This window comes from Eufriesea mexicana, unplaced genomic scaffold, assembly GCF_001483705.2.
Source record: "Eufriesea mexicana isolate 0111107269 unplaced genomic scaffold, ASM148370v2 scaffold13818, whole genome shotgun sequence".
Taxonomy (NCBI): domain Eukaryota; kingdom Metazoa; phylum Arthropoda; class Insecta; order Hymenoptera; family Apidae; genus Eufriesea; species Eufriesea mexicana.
The window spans coordinates 78,424-96,986 of record NW_016921322.1 but is presented as its reverse complement, the minus strand read 5'-3'; the positions used below and the strand labels follow the sequence as shown (position 1 = coordinate 96,986).

Below are 18,563 nucleotides of genomic sequence, written 5' to 3'. Positions count from 1 at the left end.
GCGTACATAATCGAGCGACGTAACGCGCGTGCGACCAAACTATAGGAGGGGATTGCCGAGCAGGCGGACAAAGAAGTAATCGCGCGCGGTCGGTCGCGGTGCTCAGTCGGTGGTTGTTCGGGACGAATGGGCGCGTCCACGAAGTGCGGGGTAACGATGGAGGCTGTGTTAATTGCGACGATCGAGTGATACATACCGTGTGTATACACGGGGATCGTGTCCTGGATTTGTGGCTCGCGTATCCCCTTCGCGCGTGTCTCCTACTCCCTTCCCCTGTGACTGCACCCCTGCTTTTGTGTGCGTGCGTGTCCCTCTAATATAATGGTCATTTAGCATTTCGTATTAAAAGAAGTAAAGCTAAAAATTGGAAAGAAAGAAAAGAAATAGTGCAATAGAACAAAGAAAGGTACAAGAAACGAAAGAATGTCATCCACATAGTCAAATCGAGGCGACCGAAGAAAGAAGCAAGCAGGTCGAATACGGTGCAGTGGTTACCCTGAGTCGTTGGTACGCGCAGCCTTTTGGTGTTGCTGGCTGACTTGATACCTGCTTTGCTATTGCTGTTGCTGCCGCCGCCGTCGAATCGCCGCCGACGTTGCTGCAGCAGTTGCTAGCGATGCGAAATGAACGAGAATAAAAAAAAAAGAAATATAATGTGTTGTTGAAAGGGAGAGAGAGAGAGAGAGAGAAAGAGAGAGAGAGAGAGAGGGGGAGAGAAAGAAACAAATGTAGCCTTCATTGTTCCGTCGACGTCGTCGTTCTCGTCGTTTGGTCGTCATTTTATTGTATAAATCGTTCTGTGTTAATGCGCGTCCTCCTATCATGAACAAAAAAGAAAGGAAAGAAAAAAGGGAAAAATAATAAATGTGACGTGCCCGTCGGCCACCAGCCAGCCTTTTATTTTTTTACGCGCTTCATGTGTTCTTTCTTTTTAGGAAGTCTCAAGTAGGATGATTTATTGTTGAGTTCGTACTCATCATGAATCTTCTCGGCCTTTAGATATTTTTTTTTTTTTAACTTCACGTTACTTGGCTTTATGTACCCTTTTTTACTTGCTTCGTGCACGTATCATTGCACGTATGTATATTCGTTTCTTATCACCACTATAGATGGCCAAAGCGGTAATTACGTTTGCTTAATTGCTTCATTGCTTCATTGCAAAAATTCATTATCCTCAGTTTTCTAATTTGCGAGCTTCTTTAGTACTGAGTCAACTTTAATGTGAAAATAGTACCCATTGCAAATAGAATTTTTTTATGCTGAATATCGCAGTGTGGCGTGCATGTTCGATTTGTTTACATTTTTCATGTAAATTATACGTATTTTATGTATACACTACTTACAACAAAAATGGTTGACAAGGTTAGAAAGAAAAATAAAGAATCGAGCAAGGTAAAGAAAAGGGAGTAAAGTTCAAAGGAGACAAAGATAGATAGCGGAAGGGCACTAAAAATGAACGTGATGAAGTGTGGGAGGGGAAAAAGAGAGGTAAAGAAAAGGAAAATGGCAGGGTGGGATAGAGGAAGGGATAACTAGAACGTGTCGTGATAAAAAACAATGAGGAAGAAGAGGGTTTTTCGATTTGTTACATTTGTGTCGGCACCACTTGACCCATTGACGGGTCAACAAGCAAAACGGAAAGATGCCAATGCAGAGGTCTTCGCGTAGTGTTCAGTTTGAAAATTTTGAAAATTAAGAGTGGAAAACTATTTAGGTAAAAATACTTTGATCGAAAAATGTGATTATTCATTGTAATATATAATTTTTGTAGAAAATACGGCAATATGTTCGCAACTTTTTTTTATGTAATATAATTATTGCTTTTTTATATTTTAATTAAAATATTATACATAAATAAATCTTTTGTTGCTTTTTTCTTTTCTTTTTTTTATACTATTCAAAGTATTTAGGTAGTTTTGAACTTTCTTTAGGCTTTTAATATTTCTAATTTTGTATATATTTGTTAATTAAAGATATTGCATTTTTATTTGTGTTCAGTTAGTATCTTTATGATGATATTCTTTTCTTTTTAAATAATTTTTTAATGTAAAAGATAGATCATTGTATATCTTTTCACGTTGTCTTTTTACCTTTACAAATGATTATATTTCTTATTTGTATATATATTCGTGTACATACATACATCGCATGTAATAACTTTACTAATTATATCTTGAATTAATGATAAAGTTTAGTAATTTACATTTTCTAATGTGTGCTTTTAATGTGTAGAGATTAATTCTTAAATTTTTCAAATCTATATCATTTCTTAAGTAATTAGCCAACAATTTTATAAATAATCTACTGCAGAAAAATAATATCGATAATTTGCCACCTTATCAATAGCTAAGTTACGCCAAAAGTAACTGTAAATTCTTAGATTACATAAAAAAAAGGAAAAAATGTTTAAAAGCTATATCGTTTATGCATATTACTATTTATTTCCAATACGCATATGTAAATATGTACTGCTTTCAGTATAATAAGTAGATATTGCTGTAAATGGAATGCTTTTCACATGCTTCCCGCTAGGATATTTGTGGTAGTATTAGAATGACGGCCGCCAATAGCGGGCGGATATCCGTCATGTTTCTTGCCTTTACAGAGGAAAAAAAACAGGAAGACGATGCAAAGGAATCTAAGCTCGTAACAGAAAGAACGCCTGGCCCGAAGGCGTTAAACCGGGAAGAGTATAATCGGGGTACGAAGCGATGTACGCAGCTGCGGGTGGCGCCAGTATAGCGAATAGGAGGAAGCAGAAGCGATTACAGCTAAACAAACGTGCCGCCGAGGGTACGATCCCGTCACGACTGAAGACGATTCCAGCTTCTCAGCACCACTACCACCATCAACACCATCACCCCAGCAAGTTTGCTCGTCCGCACGTTGTTCCACCATCTTCCACACCACAGCCACAGCCACCATCATCTGCATTCCATCCGAGCATCGATCGACGGCGTCATGTCGAGAAGTGTCAGCAGGTTGCACCTGCTTCCCCAATCCAGTTTCCAATATCGCCACCACCGCTCTCCCTTGAGTCACCTAGTTCAGTTACATGCGCCACTAAATCCAATAATTTTCCTTTTCCACCACCATCGATCCTTGATCTCCGAGTTTCGCCATCTTCTTCAGAGCTACAGGTGGGTAGATTGTTTAGGAATATTTTAATTGCTCTAGGGTCATTTCATTATTTCTATCTTTTAGCTCTATTTCTCTTTCTCTATCACACTAGTTGCTCTTGCTAGGTACCCTATCACGTATTTATACGCAATCTCCTTGTTCAAGTATTTGATAATCCTCGTTGCACTCTGCACCTTCTTCTTGCTGGCACACCTTTACTTATATTAGGAATACACCGTCGATCGGCTGTCTGGTGGCGTATGTAAACCCGCGATAACACATCCTCGAGCAGCTTCAGGTTCGTCAGGTGGTTATCCATAACTTGTAATTTTTAGTAATTAACATGTCCCTCCTGGTTCCTACCAGCAGATACAAGCATCATCTAATGCTGGAGGCAGACAGTGCAATGTTAGGAGTAAGTTGTAGTGCTTGGTACCAATCACAATTGGGAGACCTTTGAGAAGAAACTCGTGTGGTTTTCTGATTTTTTGTTGGGGTAGAGGAAAAATAAGGGAAGAGCTTAAGTTGTACGGTGTAAAAAGAAAGTGGAAAGGAGAAAGAGGAGGAGGAGAAGGAGCAGAAGGACGGTCGAGATCTTAACGATCAATAAAACAGGCAAATGAATGAGCGGAATGCAGGCTGCTTTATTGATTAGAAGGGAGAAGCAACGGTTACGGGGGGGTAAGGTGGTGAACTTTAGAGAATTACCCTCCAACTTGGCCACCAGACTTATTCCGCCGCTTCCACGATATCCCCCACGATCATATGTTTATGGGGTAAGTATTACAGTTATCGTAATATGCTGTATCATCAACAGTAAGCTATTGGCATCAGAGGGTAACTGCTGCTTCCCTAGCTAATTATATGTGCATCAATTTTATATACTTCTATTTGAAGAAAAAAATTCATACTGTAGTGATGTTTATCCCTTTTTACTTTCTCTTACCATAGAACAGATCAGTGTTTCCTATATTATTATGCATTAGTTTCTGTTCGTATTTAAAGAAATATACTTGCTAAATATATTTAGAGAAATCAAAATGTATACAAAATTTAAAATATTTCATGGCATTACACCATTTTTGATATGAACGTTTTAATAAAATACTAATGTAAATGGTTATTTAAATGCAGCAAATGATTGTGTGATTTTTCATCTCAAAAAAGTACCTTAGAGGAGTTTCTAAATACACAGATACATGATAATAGTCTTCAGACTAATATAGTGCAAAAAATTGTAAGTTTTACAATATGCACTACATATTCCACATCCAAAGGTTGATAACTGCTACTAATTGTGTTTAATGAATTCTTTGTTGTCAATTAGAATGCAATGATTACAGTGTACTTGTGTAGACAAGTTCTACGATACATGTACGTATAAAACGTTTATACACATCTCAATTGGTTCCATTTATACAAATCTTTCTATATTCTATCTAGTACATGCATGCATGATTTTATCTTATTATTTATGTGCTGAGTAACGAGGACAAAAATTATTAATTAAAATTATCCGATAACATAATAATAAATAATAGATGTTTATTTCAATAGACATGTCTTAAATGATAGAGAAAGATGTAAATTACATAATCATATTATTATTGATTTTAAGTTTTGTATTTATTTATATTTTATACAATAGTATAAATAATATTTAAAATAGATTCTGAGAAGTATTAAAGAGTACTTGATATATTAGATCATCCACAATTATATTACATCTAAATTCAATAGACACTGAAATGTTGAATGATTTTAATTGTAGTTATTAAGGAAATTTATAAAGATAATACTTGAACAGAAAATAATTTCAGTGTAGCGGAGGACCTGGAAAAGCAGCATGGCAGGGATGCAGCAGACCTTCTCCCCTTCCTTTATCTCCTATGTCACCCCATGGATGTCGTGGGGATGGTTACAAAACAAAGCAATGCGAGGCTCATCGACGATGGATGAAAAGGAACAGGGTAACCAAGCATTTGTTGTAATGTAACAAAGAAAAAGTTTTTAAGTTTTACAAAAGTTTTACATTATGCAAAACAATTAATTTACTAACATTTGTTTAACTTGTACAAAATTTTGCATACTATTTGACATTTTAAAAAAAAGCAAAAGATAAGAAATATAATAAAATAATTTTATTAAGACAATCAATTTTTAATACTTCAATTTATCAGTAAAGAAACAATATTCAATAAGTTCGTATTGTTCATTTAAGAAGTTTATATTGCAATTAGGTATCAAGAAAACAAACAATAAATAATTGTTTTACATTACGTTAATATTTTTTAAAATTAGAAATTGCAGAATGGTGAAATGGAATACAAAATTTTTACTTTTACTATTACTAAAATTAGGAAATACCACCTATTTTATTGATATTCAGGTACTTTATACATAATATTTTATTACTTCTGATGTAATATAAACCTACATAAATAAAAGTAGTGAAAATAGAAAGAGAAGAGACATTCTTTATTTTGCTCTATTAGAAAATGAGCATATCTTTTTGTAATAAATACATCACGTTTTTAGTTTTTAACTTATGTGAACATTTTTATTTTATTATCCTTTCTAATTTAACGATTTTATAGTTCTAGATTGTATCAACAAGATTTGATATGCACCATAAAGCATTAAAAACAGATATTTTATATTTTCGACTAGAATACCCTTGTTTTATTCCTTGTTTTGTATAATTGTTCTGTATATCTATGAAATGCGAATTACAGTATCATTTTTAATTTTCAGATAAGAGATGCAAGTTATTGCTATGGAAGCAGTGGAGAAGATGACGAAGAAGATGGAAGCAGTAATGCAAACCGTCGTAGAGGTGAAGTTAGTGCGGCAGTGAATACCGTACTTTATGCGGGGCTGGGAACTACAGCGCTCGGATTAGTTATATCGTTTGTCGGCACTGGAGAGAAAGGATTCCTCAGTCCGGAATTGAGGCTGGTGGGTCCTTCGCTACTGTGCGCCGGTTTACTGTGTTGCCTATTTCGGGTGCTGCTCTGCCTCTGTTTATGTCGTTGCGGTCAATGCCGCTGGCGGTTTTGTCACGTTGCTTCTGACAAGAAAGAGAAAGTGAGGAAAACGGAAGCTAGACCCGTTGGAACATTGCCTACCGCCTCACTTTTATCACCAGTGCATCAACAACAGCAACAACAGCAATCGGCCATACCTACAAGTGGCGTTGCATCATCATCAACAAAAGCACATGAGCTCTTGCTCTCTCCTGCCCAATTACCAGAGTGAAAACACCATTACGAACGTTTTCTACGAAATCTACACGCCGATTAACTGCCGGTTCTTGTCCAATATAGAATATCTTATCTCCATTCGACCTGAACCGTTTTCGCAAACGAAAGAAAAACAACAATCACAGCCTATTTCTAGTTTAAATGCGAATTCTAGTGCTTAAAATAATAGTTAAATAAACAATCGCCTATGTTTTTCTACCCCTACTGTGTTTGAAAAAGTAAAAAAAAAAGTAATTATCAATAAGCTTTTGAACTGCCTCCTGGTTTATTTCCTTCCACGTTTGCATTTTCTTTACAAGAATTGCCTAAAGTTAAATCACCTTTCTTTTAAAATGTTTAAGAACATTCATATTATTCTATTCTTACAATATAAGATCAGCTTATCATTTTTAAACTGACATTACAGTCTTTTACAAAACACAATCTTGCATGAAAAAGATATGCACATAGTTGAGATAGTCATTTTGTAAATTGTGTTTTACATTAAATAATTTATATTAACATGCAGTGATCAAGAAAGTTGAAATTGCATTTGATCAGTAGATGTGTAACTGTATATAACAGGTGTGTCAGAAGTGGTAGCACTAGATGCAGTTGCTGCAATAGCAAACAATTGATCCTCATATATAGTTCCTTGTGGTTCAGCTTTTCCATTACCCGTTGTTGTACCACTACCTGGAGGATTGTCTCCTTTTGTTGCTTCTCGATACTTTTGTAAATATACCTTTAATGGTTCTACGTAATTGTCAAAACCAAGTGTTGTCATAGCAAATAGAATATCTTCACCATTAATAGTCTTGCGTTTTTCCATGTGACACCGATCGCTTGCTTCAGATGTGATAAAGGATATAAATTCGGATACACATTCTTGAACACATTCGCGTGCATCTTTCGCTATTTTTCCTGCTTCAGGTATTGCTCTTTTCATAATCTTAGCAACATTCGCTATTGGAAGAAACCGATCTTGTTCACGAAGAGGTCCCCCACCACTGCCACCACCAGCTCCTTGCAAGGGATCACTCGCCCCATGATTTGAATCGTCCGTATTTTCAGGATCATCTGAATAGAAATACAAGTATAACTTTTAATATATTAAAATATAAAATCGATGTTTATACATTGTTATTTAATAAAGTTTTGGAATATTTTAACTCGTACAACAAAATACATATAATGTCAATATTGCATTGGCAGTTATTATAAAATTGTTAGTTAAGATCAACCACAAGAAATGTTTTCTTTTCTAAGAAAAAAAGAAAAAAATTCCCTAAAAATTTTAGTCATTTTATAATATGAAATATGGAATAGAAATTTTTATTTGTATCTTTAAAGAGTTTCAAAACATCATTAACCTACCTTCCATATCGTCAGATTGTACACTAATATATGATGCAGAAACACCACCACCTCCAAGAAATGCAGTTGGACCTAAAGGTCCACCATCGTCGCCACTTTCTCCACTATTTTCCATTTCCAGTTTGACTTACACTAAACACAAAGCACAGACACTTTAGTTTCCTTAACCTGTTTGTACCTTTGTTTTCACGGTACTTTATTGCATTTTTTGACATAAACAAGCTTATGGATAGATATCAACAACACTCGAAATAAACGAGGTTTCTTGGAACAACTAGTGCCCTCATACTAACTGAATATTAAACCTGTAATTATATAGTTTTTTTAAAAATTGACTTTTATACAAAAATCTAGTTTATTATTTTTTTTCTTTTCTAGATCAAATGTTTACTTTCTATTTAGTACACTAGATAAAATGCAAATAAATAAATAAATAAAAACAAACGAATCATTTAGGCAGATCCATAAGTGATTAAAAAATTAAAGCGCAATTCACAAAATGCATCTATAAACGAATCTTTCGAATAGAATAATAATAATCGCAGTTTCATCCTATACGCATAAATACGCAATAAGTAGTTTATTTAAAACTATTGATATGGCTATGTCTAGTACTTTATTAATGCGGAAAAGTTTTTTAATAAACGGTAAGCGAATTTTCTTTATTTATAATATATGCCAATCACAATTCATATGCTCATTATTTTCATCTTGACGTCTGTTACTGAAATTTCTAATTAAATTATTCAATTTATAAGGAAAATATTAAAACTGCGTGTGATAATTATATCTTTTTATATAATTTTTTTATTGTATATTTCTCATTGGCAATGGATATATATGGTTTTATTTATAGTGTGGTACAATCATTTAAGTAAAGCATAATGTTTTATAAAGTTGCTATAGTTATGCAGCCTGTATTATATGATGCATACAATTTGAAATAATGCAATGATTTTGTACTTATCGACTCATTGCTTATTTACAAAAATAGCAATATTAAATGTGCTGAGAGAACAAGTTTTGTTCTATATTTTACAAAGACATTTATGCGATAAATTATCTAAACAAAAATGACAGAACTTCAGGAAGATTCCTCAAAAAAATTTATTAAGAAATTAACTGACCACTTGAAAGAAAACAAATTCAAAGAAGTTTTAAACCTCTTTGAGAATAATAATTATGATGATGTCATTAAAGACTCTTCGTGGAATATTGTTTCAATAGTATCTTCTTATCTTACTATACAAAATGTAAAGTACAATGGTGATCTAATTGAATGTTGTACAGCAATATTAAATATTATTGTAAAAAAATGTAATCCTTTTGAAACAGTATTAGGACTATTAGAACAAGTAGAAGGTCCAGAAGATGATATAAAATTTTCTATAATTTTAAGTGTACTTACTACATGTCTTTCTAAAATGGATGATAAAATGAAAGTTATAGAATGGTGTACTAGTACAATAAGGTCTTACATTGAAAGTTTACCTGTACCAGAAAAAGAATCTCAAAATTACATTATTATTACAAATAGAACAAAAAATGTTTATGATGCAGTTATATTATTTTTACAACCATTAATAGATGAATCAAGATCAGAAAATTCAGAAAAATATATTATATTAAAAGATTATATTACCAGTATTTTAATTTTTTTAATGGGAAAACCATTGTGTTATTTAGAAGATAAAGAATTAGAATCAAATTTAAAACAGCCATTACCTGAAAAAATAGTAACACTAATAAGTTACATAACTGGAGATTTGCTTCGCTTTTTATATATTGTAAGTCTAAGAAGCAAAAGGATCGAATCTAAGAAAAAAAATATTGAAGAAGAAAGTCTTAATCTTAAAGTAACACTTTTTGAATTAAATGAAAATATATCAGATTTAGCATATGCTAACTTCTACTTTTATGTTATAACAAAACTACATTTGTGGGAAAAGGTACCACAGGTATATGATTGGCAATATATCTTTCAAGGTTGTATCTATCTTATCATTAAATTACTTGAAGACCAAGAATGTGTTACAAAAGGATTGAATTTTATGGATCACATTTTAATAAGAATAACAAGACGTTCTTTAACATTGCAATTATTAGAATTGAATATATACTTTGAGTTGTTTAATGTACTTGTAAAAGTAATGATTTATAGTGATAGTAACAAAGAAAGGAAGAAAGCTTTAAATATATTTCAAAACTATATTGAAATATTTGATATACAAGCTAGATATTTTATCATTTTGCACTTGTATCAAACTAGTGAACATTCAGGTTTACTCAGTTTGGTTACTGGAATATTCAAAGCTTCCATTGTTGAATGTCTCCAAGCAACACCACCTATGCCATATTTTATTGGTAGTAATTTAGAAACTTTACTCAATTTAGCTTGTAACTTACATCATGGCAGTGCATCAGATTTAGTGGAATTATCTGATGAAATAATTACAAGTTTAAATTTGTTAAGATTTCTATGTATAAGAGATAAGCAAAATCAAACTGGTATTTGGAATTTGGTAGATAAACTCCAAAACAATTATTTAAAACCATTAAGAGAAGGAATAGATTTATGTAAAGCACATTGGAAAGTAAAAATAAAAGATTTAAAAGAACAGAAGAAAATGCACAAAGCAACTAAAAACATAGAGTTAGAAAAAAGTGATGCTGTGACATTAACTGTTGGGGGTGAAAAATTACCAGTAATGCCAATTTCAGAAAAAATTTCTTTTTGTAATCAAGCAATAAATGGTCTTGATGTAATGGAAAGTATTTTGATTAGGGTCAATGAATGTATTGCTAATAATCCCTTTAAACAACATAAAATGCAATAGTATGTTCAAAATAAAAATTGTACGTTTATAAAATTTATATTATTCTCTGTATATTATTCACTCTTGAATAAAATCATTCCTTATTTATATTTTATGTATTTTAATTGTATCCTGTTATACTGTTTTATGGAATCATATGTTTCAAAATAAAAATTTGAAAATCAATTTTGATGTTAATAGGTTTTAGAAGTTTATGGAGTTGTAGGATATTACTCACAGATCGTATTGAAAATGATACACAACAATCAAATCAAGAACATAATAAAGAAAGCGAGGAAGAATATGAGAAGAATATCAAATCAAAAATTCTTGATGCATCTTTAAAGTATGTTCATGATTTGGGATGGAGCCAGCAAGCCATCAGTGCTGGTAATGTGTAATAATTTTTCAGTTAAGTAGATGAGTCAGGACTAATTCTTTATGTGAGTGATTAAATATATTTGGAATGTATTATGATCATAATATGTTTACTAATTGATTTTAGTTTTAAATTATAAACTATTTCATATTATTAGTATATAATACAAATAATAAATAAAAATATTTAATGAAAAGTTGTATACCAAAGGTGCTGAGTCTATTGGATATCCTGGGATAATTCATGGATTGTTCCCCAATCGAGCAGCAGATTTGGTTCATTATTTCTATTTAACATGCAATAAGGAATTGAATAAAATCCTTAAAGAACAGGCTTTTGCTGTTCAAGAAAGTCCTACTAAAGAGACAAAGACACTAGAGTTACAAATACGCCATGCTGTTCAAACAAGGCTTAAAATGGTCATTCCCTATAAAAAAACATGGCCACAGGCTTTAGCTCTTATGGCTCTTCCACCTAATGTACCAATGTCACTAGCTAATTTACTTACATTAGTAGATGATATTTGCTATTATGCTGGTGATAGATCAGTTGATGTAAGAGTAATAAATATATTTTTATAGTTATATCTTTTAAAGATATTTTCAAATGTTTTATATGAAAATTTTATTAAATTAGATAAACTGGTATACTAGAAGAGTAGTATTAGCAGGTATTTATAAAACTACAGAATTATACATGTTGCAAGATAATAGTGAGGATCATCAAAAAACTTGGGATTTCTTGCAAAGACGAATAAAAGATGCAACACAAATTCATACGATTCTAACAACAACTACTGATATGGCTTTACCAGATCAAGCTTTAAATCGTGCTACAGAAGCAGCGAGTGCTGTTTTTGTTACGGTAAATATTTTCAATTTTGAGTATTATTTATTAAAATATTTGTCTCTCTCTCTCTCACACACACACACACATGCACACATACATACATACATACATACATACATACATACATACATACATACATACATACATACATACATACATACATATATATATTCTTATTTTTAACAGGCACGCAATATACTTGGATTAAATTGGAATAGGTAGAAAATGAAGACTAAGACAGATTACTTAATAGCTTAAAAGCATGAAGCATTTTATAAGTTTATTTATTACAAGTGAAAATATAGTTAAAAACTTATGTATGAATTTGGAGTTTATGTAATGGAAATATTTAAAAAAAAAGATAACATTAAGACGAATTAACAATCATGGTTAATTTATTTTAGTATCATATTTTAACAAAATCTGTACATTTGAGGTTGAATTTAATACATGTGACTTACTTCTGTGCAAAATATAAAGATATAAACTGTTAGAAATATAGATTTAATAATATTTAACAATTACCCTGCAATATTGTCATAATAAGATAATATAGTCTTTTGTTTTATACAAAATTATGTTATGTCTCCATTGAACAGAGATCAACTTCCATCCTTATCACTGAATTGAGCAGGAGATTATTTTATTATAAAAAATATATTTACACAGCCAAGTATTTCACAAATTGAGTAAACTTTGAATTACGTTAAAAAGTATAACGTGCTTTATAATGAAGTCATTGATGCAAACTGAAATTATCCAAACTATCATTCACATATTGTTCATTATCAATATCATTGAAACTGATACAAATATATCAATCAATTTTTATAAAACTGAAGATATCTAGCAAATTCTAACAATGAGCATTTTAGTTTTTATGAAAAGATACTCATATCTTATCTAATCTTTTGTTATTTCTCAGAAATAAATTTTTCTGAAAAGTTACTGCTACAGAAGATTGAATCTTCAAAAAATTTGTATCATCAATATCATATATTTTCAATATCAGTATATTTTATATTGTAACAAATATTTTTCCAAAAGGCCAATATTAATAATGTGCTTCTTCTATGTAACCTTTGATAGTTTTTGGTAAAGGTAATTTATGAATATTGTCTAATCTAGTATTTTGACGTATAACAAAACGACAAAGATATTGCAAACTTCGAACTTGAGTAAACCTGCTTACTGGCTTTGTCAATCTAACTGGAAAAGATGGATAACCAGGATATCTAGGTCGTGAATAGCAAAAAACTGCTGTTTGACTAAAATTCATCGAATAGTCAATTAAATCAGCCACTGAACTAAATCCTTCACTTTCACTTTGGTTGCATAAAGAGAACAAACCACCACTATGTTCCAAACGAGCATGGAGCAATTTGCCAGATGACTTAAAGCTAAGGGTTAGGACATATCTGTAGCAAAATATTTCACATATGAGTTCTTCTTTATGACTTTTTAAATCAAAAACAAGAAGAGAAACAAACCTGTCATCTGAAGAGTCCCTAACTAAGAATGCACCATCTGGTTCTGATATAAGTTTGGCATCAGCTTCATTACTTGATATTGGACCCCAATACCATCCATAATTACTTAACTTAAGCAATTCTTCTGTGAGACTTGCTTTTACTTTATTATCATTATTTCTACTATCCTCTATATTTTCCTTAATATTTTCAACTTGCTGTTCTGCTATATTATTTTCTATTATTGTTTTGGGTTCTAACTGTTGTGCTTCATTATTGGAGCATGATTGATATATGTTAGAAATACTTTCATGATTAGTATCTGTTTCAAACTTATCAATAACTTGTGTATTAATTATTTCTAATTTCTCTTTAGTATCAATACAACTTTTTATTGTTTCATTTAAATTCTCTGAGATACATTCATTTTGTGATATTTCTGTAGTAGTTAAAGTTTCATTGTTACTTAGATTATCAGAATTCTTACCAGTCTTTTCACATTTTATTTCAGGGACATTATTTTCTTGCATAGGAATCATAGGTCTGTTCTTTTGAAGCACTATTTGATCATAGTTTATATTAGTTTGTAAGCTAGATTCTTCGATTTCCTTTGTCTGTAAGAATTTTTATTAAACATAAAACAAACATTTTATCTACACAAATTTTGTGTACTTACTCTTTGCTTGGATTTACGTGTCAACTTTTTAATCTGCATATGTTTTTTAATATTATTAAAAAAATCGAAAGACGTTTTATGGGAAAAAGTATTTTTCGCTTTGCTTTCAATGATTTTAACATCTATCAAATCTTCTTTTTTTTTCTGAATCTCTTTCTTTTTTAATATGTTTTCACGTCGTGAATCACGCCACCAAAGAAAATCAAATGTTCTGGTGTTCAACTTCCGTGGCTTCAAACATTGATTTGATGTTTTCGCTGCACTAGTTGGTGCAGTCGTGATCAACTCCTCCGATGTTTGACTTATCATATTCAAATGTTGGGCGACCCTTCAAACTGGTTCCAAGTTGAAGAAAGGGTTCTCTTCTACTATCTTATCAAAGATTATTTCACACGCCATCTATTCCTTAACTTCTTTTCTCTTCACGATTATAATTTTTTCTTAGAAATTTGAAAAACTTCACTGCAATTTAGTGCTTCACAACCATGAATTATGAATTATTCTTATGCTGAGTAAATGTAGTCAACACAAGAATGTTTTTGTGTACTTTCGTAAATTTGTTCGGAATTATTCCCTGCTACTTCAAAAAATGTTTTTCCACTAAGTTCACTGAAAAAGTTCCTACTAACTACACCATTATTGGTTAAAACGTCTCGTACCAACAAACATACTATTACATTTCTAGAATGAAAGAATTAAAACTAAAGAAATTGTTGGTTAATTTAAAATTATCTGCGTATTTTAAAAAAATTTTATTTTATTAATGCTTTACTAAAATGTAGATTTTTTTAAAAAGTATAGATATATTCTATTGAAGTGAAATGATATGAATTATATTGAAAATAAGAAAAAAAACTTCCGTTGTTGATATGTACTACTTAACCTCAAATGTAACATCTTGACAGATAGACGGAATATGAAGTAAGAATAAGTTTTTTATGATTTATTTAATTCTATTTGTCATTAAGTGCTAAACATTAAATGATAAAAAAATGAGTGACTCTGAAGACGAAAATTATGTTATTTTTGGAGTTCCTCTTGATCCGATAGACGAAGGTAAGTAAAGATATTTCGGGAGATAGGAATAAGAATAATTATACAGATCTCTGTTTCTATATGAAATTTTTCTAGATAATGTACCAAGGAAGAAACCAATAACAATTGAAGATCAGTATGCATATGATGCACAAGGTAGACGTAGATTTCATGGTGCATTTACGGGTGGTTTCTCTGCTGGATACTTTAATACTGTTGGTACTAGAGATGGCTGGAGACCACAACAATTCAAATCTTCTAGAGGTAGTAAAGCAGAAGGTATTACTCAATGTCCAGAAGATTTTATGGATGATGAGGATACAAGTGAGTTTGGGATTGCACCAAAGGGTATCCGTGCTACTGAAGATTATGTTGATCGTGGACAAAGAGGCATAAAACGTGAAAGAATCACTCACGATAGCAGTGGCCCTATTCCTGGTTCACCAGTATTGAAAGAACTTTTAAAGCCTGTAAAGTATGTGACCTTACTATGAAATAAAATAAAATAAAATAATTTTAAACTTCAAATCATTAACCCTAATAATAAATATTTGATATAATAGAGAAACAATTGGTATTATGTTACTAAAGAAAATGGGCTGGAAACCAGGTCAAGGTGTAGGATCAAGGCTTACAAAAAAGGAAAAAGCTAAAATTAAAAGAAGAAGTGAAAGAATGAAAGATATGCAACAAGAATCTAGTAAGGCAGATTCTGAAAATAACTCTGAGGATTCGGAAGATGACTATGGGAATATTACTTTTGCACCTGATGATTATGAACCATTTAGGTAAATTTGAAATATTAAAATATAATTTTCTTAGATTAAAATACATTAATACGACTTTTTTTTTATAGATGTAATCCAAAAGACAATTATTTTGGTATAGGATATAGTGGTTTAGATAGAAGGACTATACTGTCTGGTCATGTCAATTTATTTGATACTCCAGCATTTAGTATTCAGGATAAAAACAAAAAATTATCAATACACGGACAAGCATTTGGTGTTGGTGCATTTGAGGCAGATGACGAAGATATTTATGAAAAAGAAGACATGTCACGTTATGACTTTATTTTAGGTCCGGAACGGAAAACGAAGACAAGATGGTCTGACAATAATAGTTCAAAAAATTTAAACAGCAATTGTTTAGAAGGCTTTATATTGGCAAAAAATAAATTACAATTAAAAAATATCTTTCCACCGCCAGAAATACCCAAGAATTTCATACCAGTACATACAGTCAGAAAAAGCCGATTTTATCCTCCGATTGAGAATATTCCTCGAACAATAGAAAATGGAAAGCGTAAAGAACTTACAGCTGCAGATAGAGCTAGAATACTGGAAGATACAAACAGCACAAAAAAACAATCTGAAACATATCCAAATTCGGTACCGTCCGGTACAGTAGCTTCCAATATTATTTCTAAATCGCTAAATTTACACGGAAAGCAACAAACAAATGAATGGCAACAAGAGAAAAATCAACGAGCTAAAGCAGCTGTATCTTGGATGGAAAAACTTAATGCACAAAGTTTTGTTAAAGGAGGTATTGTTGGGTCAAGTAAAGATTTCAAGACAAACTTGAAAAATTTAGAAGAATTTAAGGATTCTTTTCTAACTTCTGGTGAACAAACAGGTACAAATAGCAATGAGTTGGATAAAAATAATTCTATACAGGAAAGTACTGTAAAAGCACTTTTCTCTGATCCTGATAAACAAAAACGATTTGAGCAATACTTAGTCTTTATAAAACAGGGCGAAAATAAGCTTGAAAGTATACAACCATTATCTATGACAGAATGGGATAGAGAACATGAACGAATTGAATTCGAGCAAGCAGTCAAACTAGTTGAGCGTCCAACAAATGATTATGTTGCAAATAAATTTACACCTGCTTCTGATTCTATGGATTTGGATACTTCTGTAAAATATAGTCAGGAAAATGAATTGAAACAGGCTGTAAAGATGAAAATGTTTGGAAAATTAACACGGGAACGTACGGAATGGAAGCCAGCAAGTATAGTTTGTAAAAGATTTAATATTCCTGAGCCAAAGATTGGTTGTGCTCAACCTGAAATGCAGAAAAAGGTGAAAAAATTCTCGATTTTCGATTCTCTTGATTGGAGCAATTCTACGAAATTTTTGCGAGCATCGAAAGAAATAAATGAAGGTAGTAGTACACCATCAAAAGACAAAAGCAATATTGACAATATGGACTTGGATGTTGAGACAAATATTGATGTATCTTTTAACAATCATGAAATTTTCGAACCCATATCAGAGAAAATGAGAAATTTTGAAGTCTCTTATGAAAAAATTTTTGGTAAAGAGGTTCCAGGAACATCTTCCAAAATATTTGAAGATGAACAAAATCTGGAAAATAAATTTGATTCAAATAGAGTAAGAGAGACTATAGATCATCAGGATAAAGATCAAGAAAATACTAATCCTACAATAAGAACTACATCTAAAACTAAATCAGAAGAGAAGAAGGATCTTTTTAAAGCAATTTTTTTAAGTAGTAGCGAGGAATCTAATTCAGAGCCAGAAGAAAGTGTAGATAGCGAGGTTGTAAAGTCTGTTTTAATTGGAAAAGTCCCAAGTGAAGTAAATGTAAATAGAAACACTTCTCCACCAAGAGGAATTTTTGCAAAGGTGGATCTTGATAATTTAGTTACTAATTCAAAAATTAATGTAGAACTAAATGAAAAAACAAATAAAGAAAAAGATACAAACACCGTAAATTCTGAATTAGGAACTGAATCCAAAGAAGATGATAATTTAAATTCTCTAGATACTCAATTATTACCTAATATGTATGGACCTGCTCTTCCTTCAAGATTATTAAAGAATGAAAATACAGCTGGAGAATCATCTAATACTCAAACTTTAAAGCCTATATTTAGAAGTGTTGTAGTACCAAAACCCAAAATAGATTCCAAAATTTCTGGTGTGTGGATAGAACGGGGAAAAGTAAAAAAGTCAAAAAAAGAAAAAAAGAAGCATAAACATAAAGAACATAAAAGTTCAAGACATAAGCGGAAATCGAAAAAAGAAAAACGTGATTCGTGATACAGGAAATTAGAATTGTACTAAAGGAATTAAATCAAGTTGCAGATGAAAAAAGTATGTTTACTAATTATTTATTGTATGTTTTTTTTATACGCAGCATTGTATGGTGCATTGTATATATTCAGTGAAATATTTGAAAATGCTTGTGCAAATATGAAATTAAAACAGCAAAGTAATATTCGATATATACAAGAATATATCTTTTTGCATATACTCTAATGCATGTAATTGAGTAATCCCCTGATTTTACATTATTTGTTGCCACTGTACACTGAAATGATAATATAATATCAGTATATTGCTACACTTTAAGAGTATAATCGAATCATTTGTTTGACGTCGTGGAGTTTCTTGATGCTGGTCTACTATGATTTGTGGAACTTATTTTCTTTTCTATGCTGAAAATATAAAAAGAATGATTATTTTTTTTTTGTTCACTTTATGAAAATTTTAATTTCATTAAGATCTACTAAGCTAAAATCTTTATTTCATTAGGTTCGATATTGATTTCGATGTATTTATATAT

General features: G+C 31.4%; 6 protein-coding genes across 10 annotated transcripts in view; 3 read left to right on the top strand and 3 right to left on the bottom strand.

Moving 5' to 3' along the window:
- The first annotated feature begins 74 nt into the window (after positions 1 to 74).
- On the top strand, positions 75 to 6,579 carry LOC108553849 (uncharacterized). The gene is made up of 4 exons (XM_017908899.1): positions 75 to 507; positions 2,606 to 3,140; positions 4,941 to 5,090; positions 5,875 to 6,579. The coding sequence occupies exons 2-4, from the start codon at positions 2,712 to 2,714 to the stop codon at positions 6,376 to 6,378; spliced, it is 1,083 nt and encodes a 360-aa protein (XP_017764388.1). The 5' UTR covers positions 75 to 507; positions 2,606 to 2,711; the 3' UTR covers positions 6,379 to 6,579.
- Positions 6,580 to 6,587: 8 nt separating this feature from the next.
- Positions 6,588 to 7,935, bottom strand: Nf-YB (nuclear factor Y-box B). Its single transcript, XM_017908901.1, has 2 exons — positions 7,740 to 7,935; positions 6,588 to 7,442 (listed from the first exon to the last, which is right to left on the bottom strand). Exons 1-2 carry the CDS (start codon positions 7,852 to 7,854, stop codon positions 6,895 to 6,897), a joined length of 663 nt encoding a protein of 220 aa, XP_017764390.1. The 5' UTR covers positions 7,855 to 7,935; the 3' UTR covers positions 6,588 to 6,894.
- A 393-nt stretch (positions 7,936 to 8,328) lies between these two features.
- Positions 8,329 to 12,058, top strand: Coq9 (ubiquinone biosynthesis protein COQ9, mitochondrial). The gene is made up of 5 exons (XM_017908900.1): positions 8,329 to 8,386; positions 10,757 to 10,945; positions 11,145 to 11,488; positions 11,571 to 11,798; positions 11,970 to 12,058. Exons 1-5 carry the CDS (start codon positions 8,338 to 8,340, stop codon positions 12,003 to 12,005), a joined length of 846 nt encoding a protein of 281 aa, XP_017764389.1. The 5' UTR covers positions 8,329 to 8,337; the 3' UTR covers positions 12,006 to 12,058.
- A 779-nt stretch (positions 12,059 to 12,837) lies between these two features.
- Positions 12,838 to 14,464, bottom strand: LOC108553834 (suppressor of cytokine signaling 4). Its single transcript, XM_017908876.1, has 3 exons — positions 13,929 to 14,464; positions 13,274 to 13,866; positions 12,838 to 13,201 (listed from the first exon to the last, which is right to left on the bottom strand). The coding sequence occupies exons 1-3, from the start codon at positions 14,235 to 14,237 to the stop codon at positions 12,838 to 12,840; spliced, it is 1,266 nt and encodes a 421-aa protein (XP_017764365.1). The 5' UTR covers positions 14,238 to 14,464.
- A 450-nt stretch (positions 14,465 to 14,914) lies between these two features.
- LOC108553830 (G patch domain-containing protein 1 homolog) lies at positions 14,915 to 18,037 on the top strand. The gene is made up of 4 exons (XM_017908871.1): positions 14,915 to 14,984; positions 15,060 to 15,438; positions 15,527 to 15,751; positions 15,820 to 18,037. Exons 1-4 carry the CDS (start codon positions 14,921 to 14,923, stop codon positions 18,035 to 18,037), a joined length of 2,886 nt encoding a protein of 961 aa, XP_017764360.1. The 5' UTR covers positions 14,915 to 14,920.
- A 119-nt stretch (positions 18,038 to 18,156) lies between these two features.
- LOC108553844 (trichohyalin) overlaps positions 18,157 to 18,563 on the bottom strand; it is a 12,324-nt gene continuing 11,917 nt past the window's right edge. For all 5 annotated transcript variants that reach the window (XM_017908888.1, XM_017908890.1, XM_017908891.1 and 2 more), the window contains one exon: positions 18,157 to 18,435. In XM_017908888.1, the coding sequence (XP_017764377.1) occupies positions 18,363 to 18,435 (73 nt within the window). In that variant the 3' untranslated portion in view covers positions 18,157 to 18,362. The remainder of the gene's footprint in view (positions 18,436 to 18,563) is intronic.

Excerpts from the sequence above, each read along its gene's own strand:
- LOC108553849 (XM_017908899.1), top strand. The coding sequence starts at position 2,712 with ATGTACGCAGCTGCGGGTGGCGCCAGTATAGCGAATAGGAGGAAGCAG. Across the intron at positions 3,141-4,940 it reads CATCTTCTTCAGAGCTACAG|TGTAGCGGAGGACCTGGAAA; the intron begins GTGGGTAGATTG and ends AAATAATTTCAG. Across the intron at positions 5,091-5,874 it reads GATGGATGAAAAGGAACAGG|ATAAGAGATGCAAGTTATTG; the intron begins GTAACCAAGCAT and ends TTTAATTTTCAG.
- Nf-YB (XM_017908901.1), bottom strand. The coding sequence starts at position 7,854 with ATGGAAAATAGTGGAGAAAGTGGCGACGATGGTGGACCTTTAGGTCCA. Across the intron at positions 7,443-7,739 it reads ACAATCTGACGATATGGAAG|ATGATCCTGAAAATACGGAC; the intron begins GTAGGTTAATGA and ends ATTTCTATTCAG.
- Coq9 (XM_017908900.1), top strand. The coding sequence starts at position 8,338 with ATGGCTATGTCTAGTACTTTATTAATGCGGAAAAGTTTTTTAATAAAC. Across the intron at positions 10,946-11,144 it reads CCAGCAAGCCATCAGTGCTG|GTGCTGAGTCTATTGGATAT; the intron begins GTAATGTGTAAT and ends TGTATACCAAAG. Across the intron at positions 11,799-11,969 it reads CGAGTGCTGTTTTTGTTACG|GCACGCAATATACTTGGATT; the intron begins GTAAATATTTTC and ends TATTTTTAACAG.
- LOC108553834 (XM_017908876.1), bottom strand. The coding sequence starts at position 14,237 with ATGATAAGTCAAACATCGGAGGAGTTGATCACGACTGCACCAACTAGT. Across the intron at positions 13,867-13,928 it reads CACGTAAATCCAAGCAAAGA|ACAAAGGAAATCGAAGAATC; the intron begins GTAAGTACACAA and ends AAATTCTTACAG. Across the intron at positions 13,202-13,273 it reads AGGGACTCTTCAGATGACAG|ATATGTCCTAACCCTTAGCT; the intron begins GTTTGTTTCTCT and ends ATTTTGCTACAG.
- LOC108553830 (XM_017908871.1), top strand. The coding sequence starts at position 14,921 with ATGAGTGACTCTGAAGACGAAAATTATGTTATTTTTGGAGTTCCTCTT. Across the intron at positions 14,985-15,059 it reads TCTTGATCCGATAGACGAAG|ATAATGTACCAAGGAAGAAA; the intron begins GTAAGTAAAGAT and ends AAATTTTTCTAG. Across the intron at positions 15,752-15,819 it reads GATGATTATGAACCATTTAG|ATGTAATCCAAAAGACAATT; the intron begins GTAAATTTGAAA and ends TTTTTTTTATAG.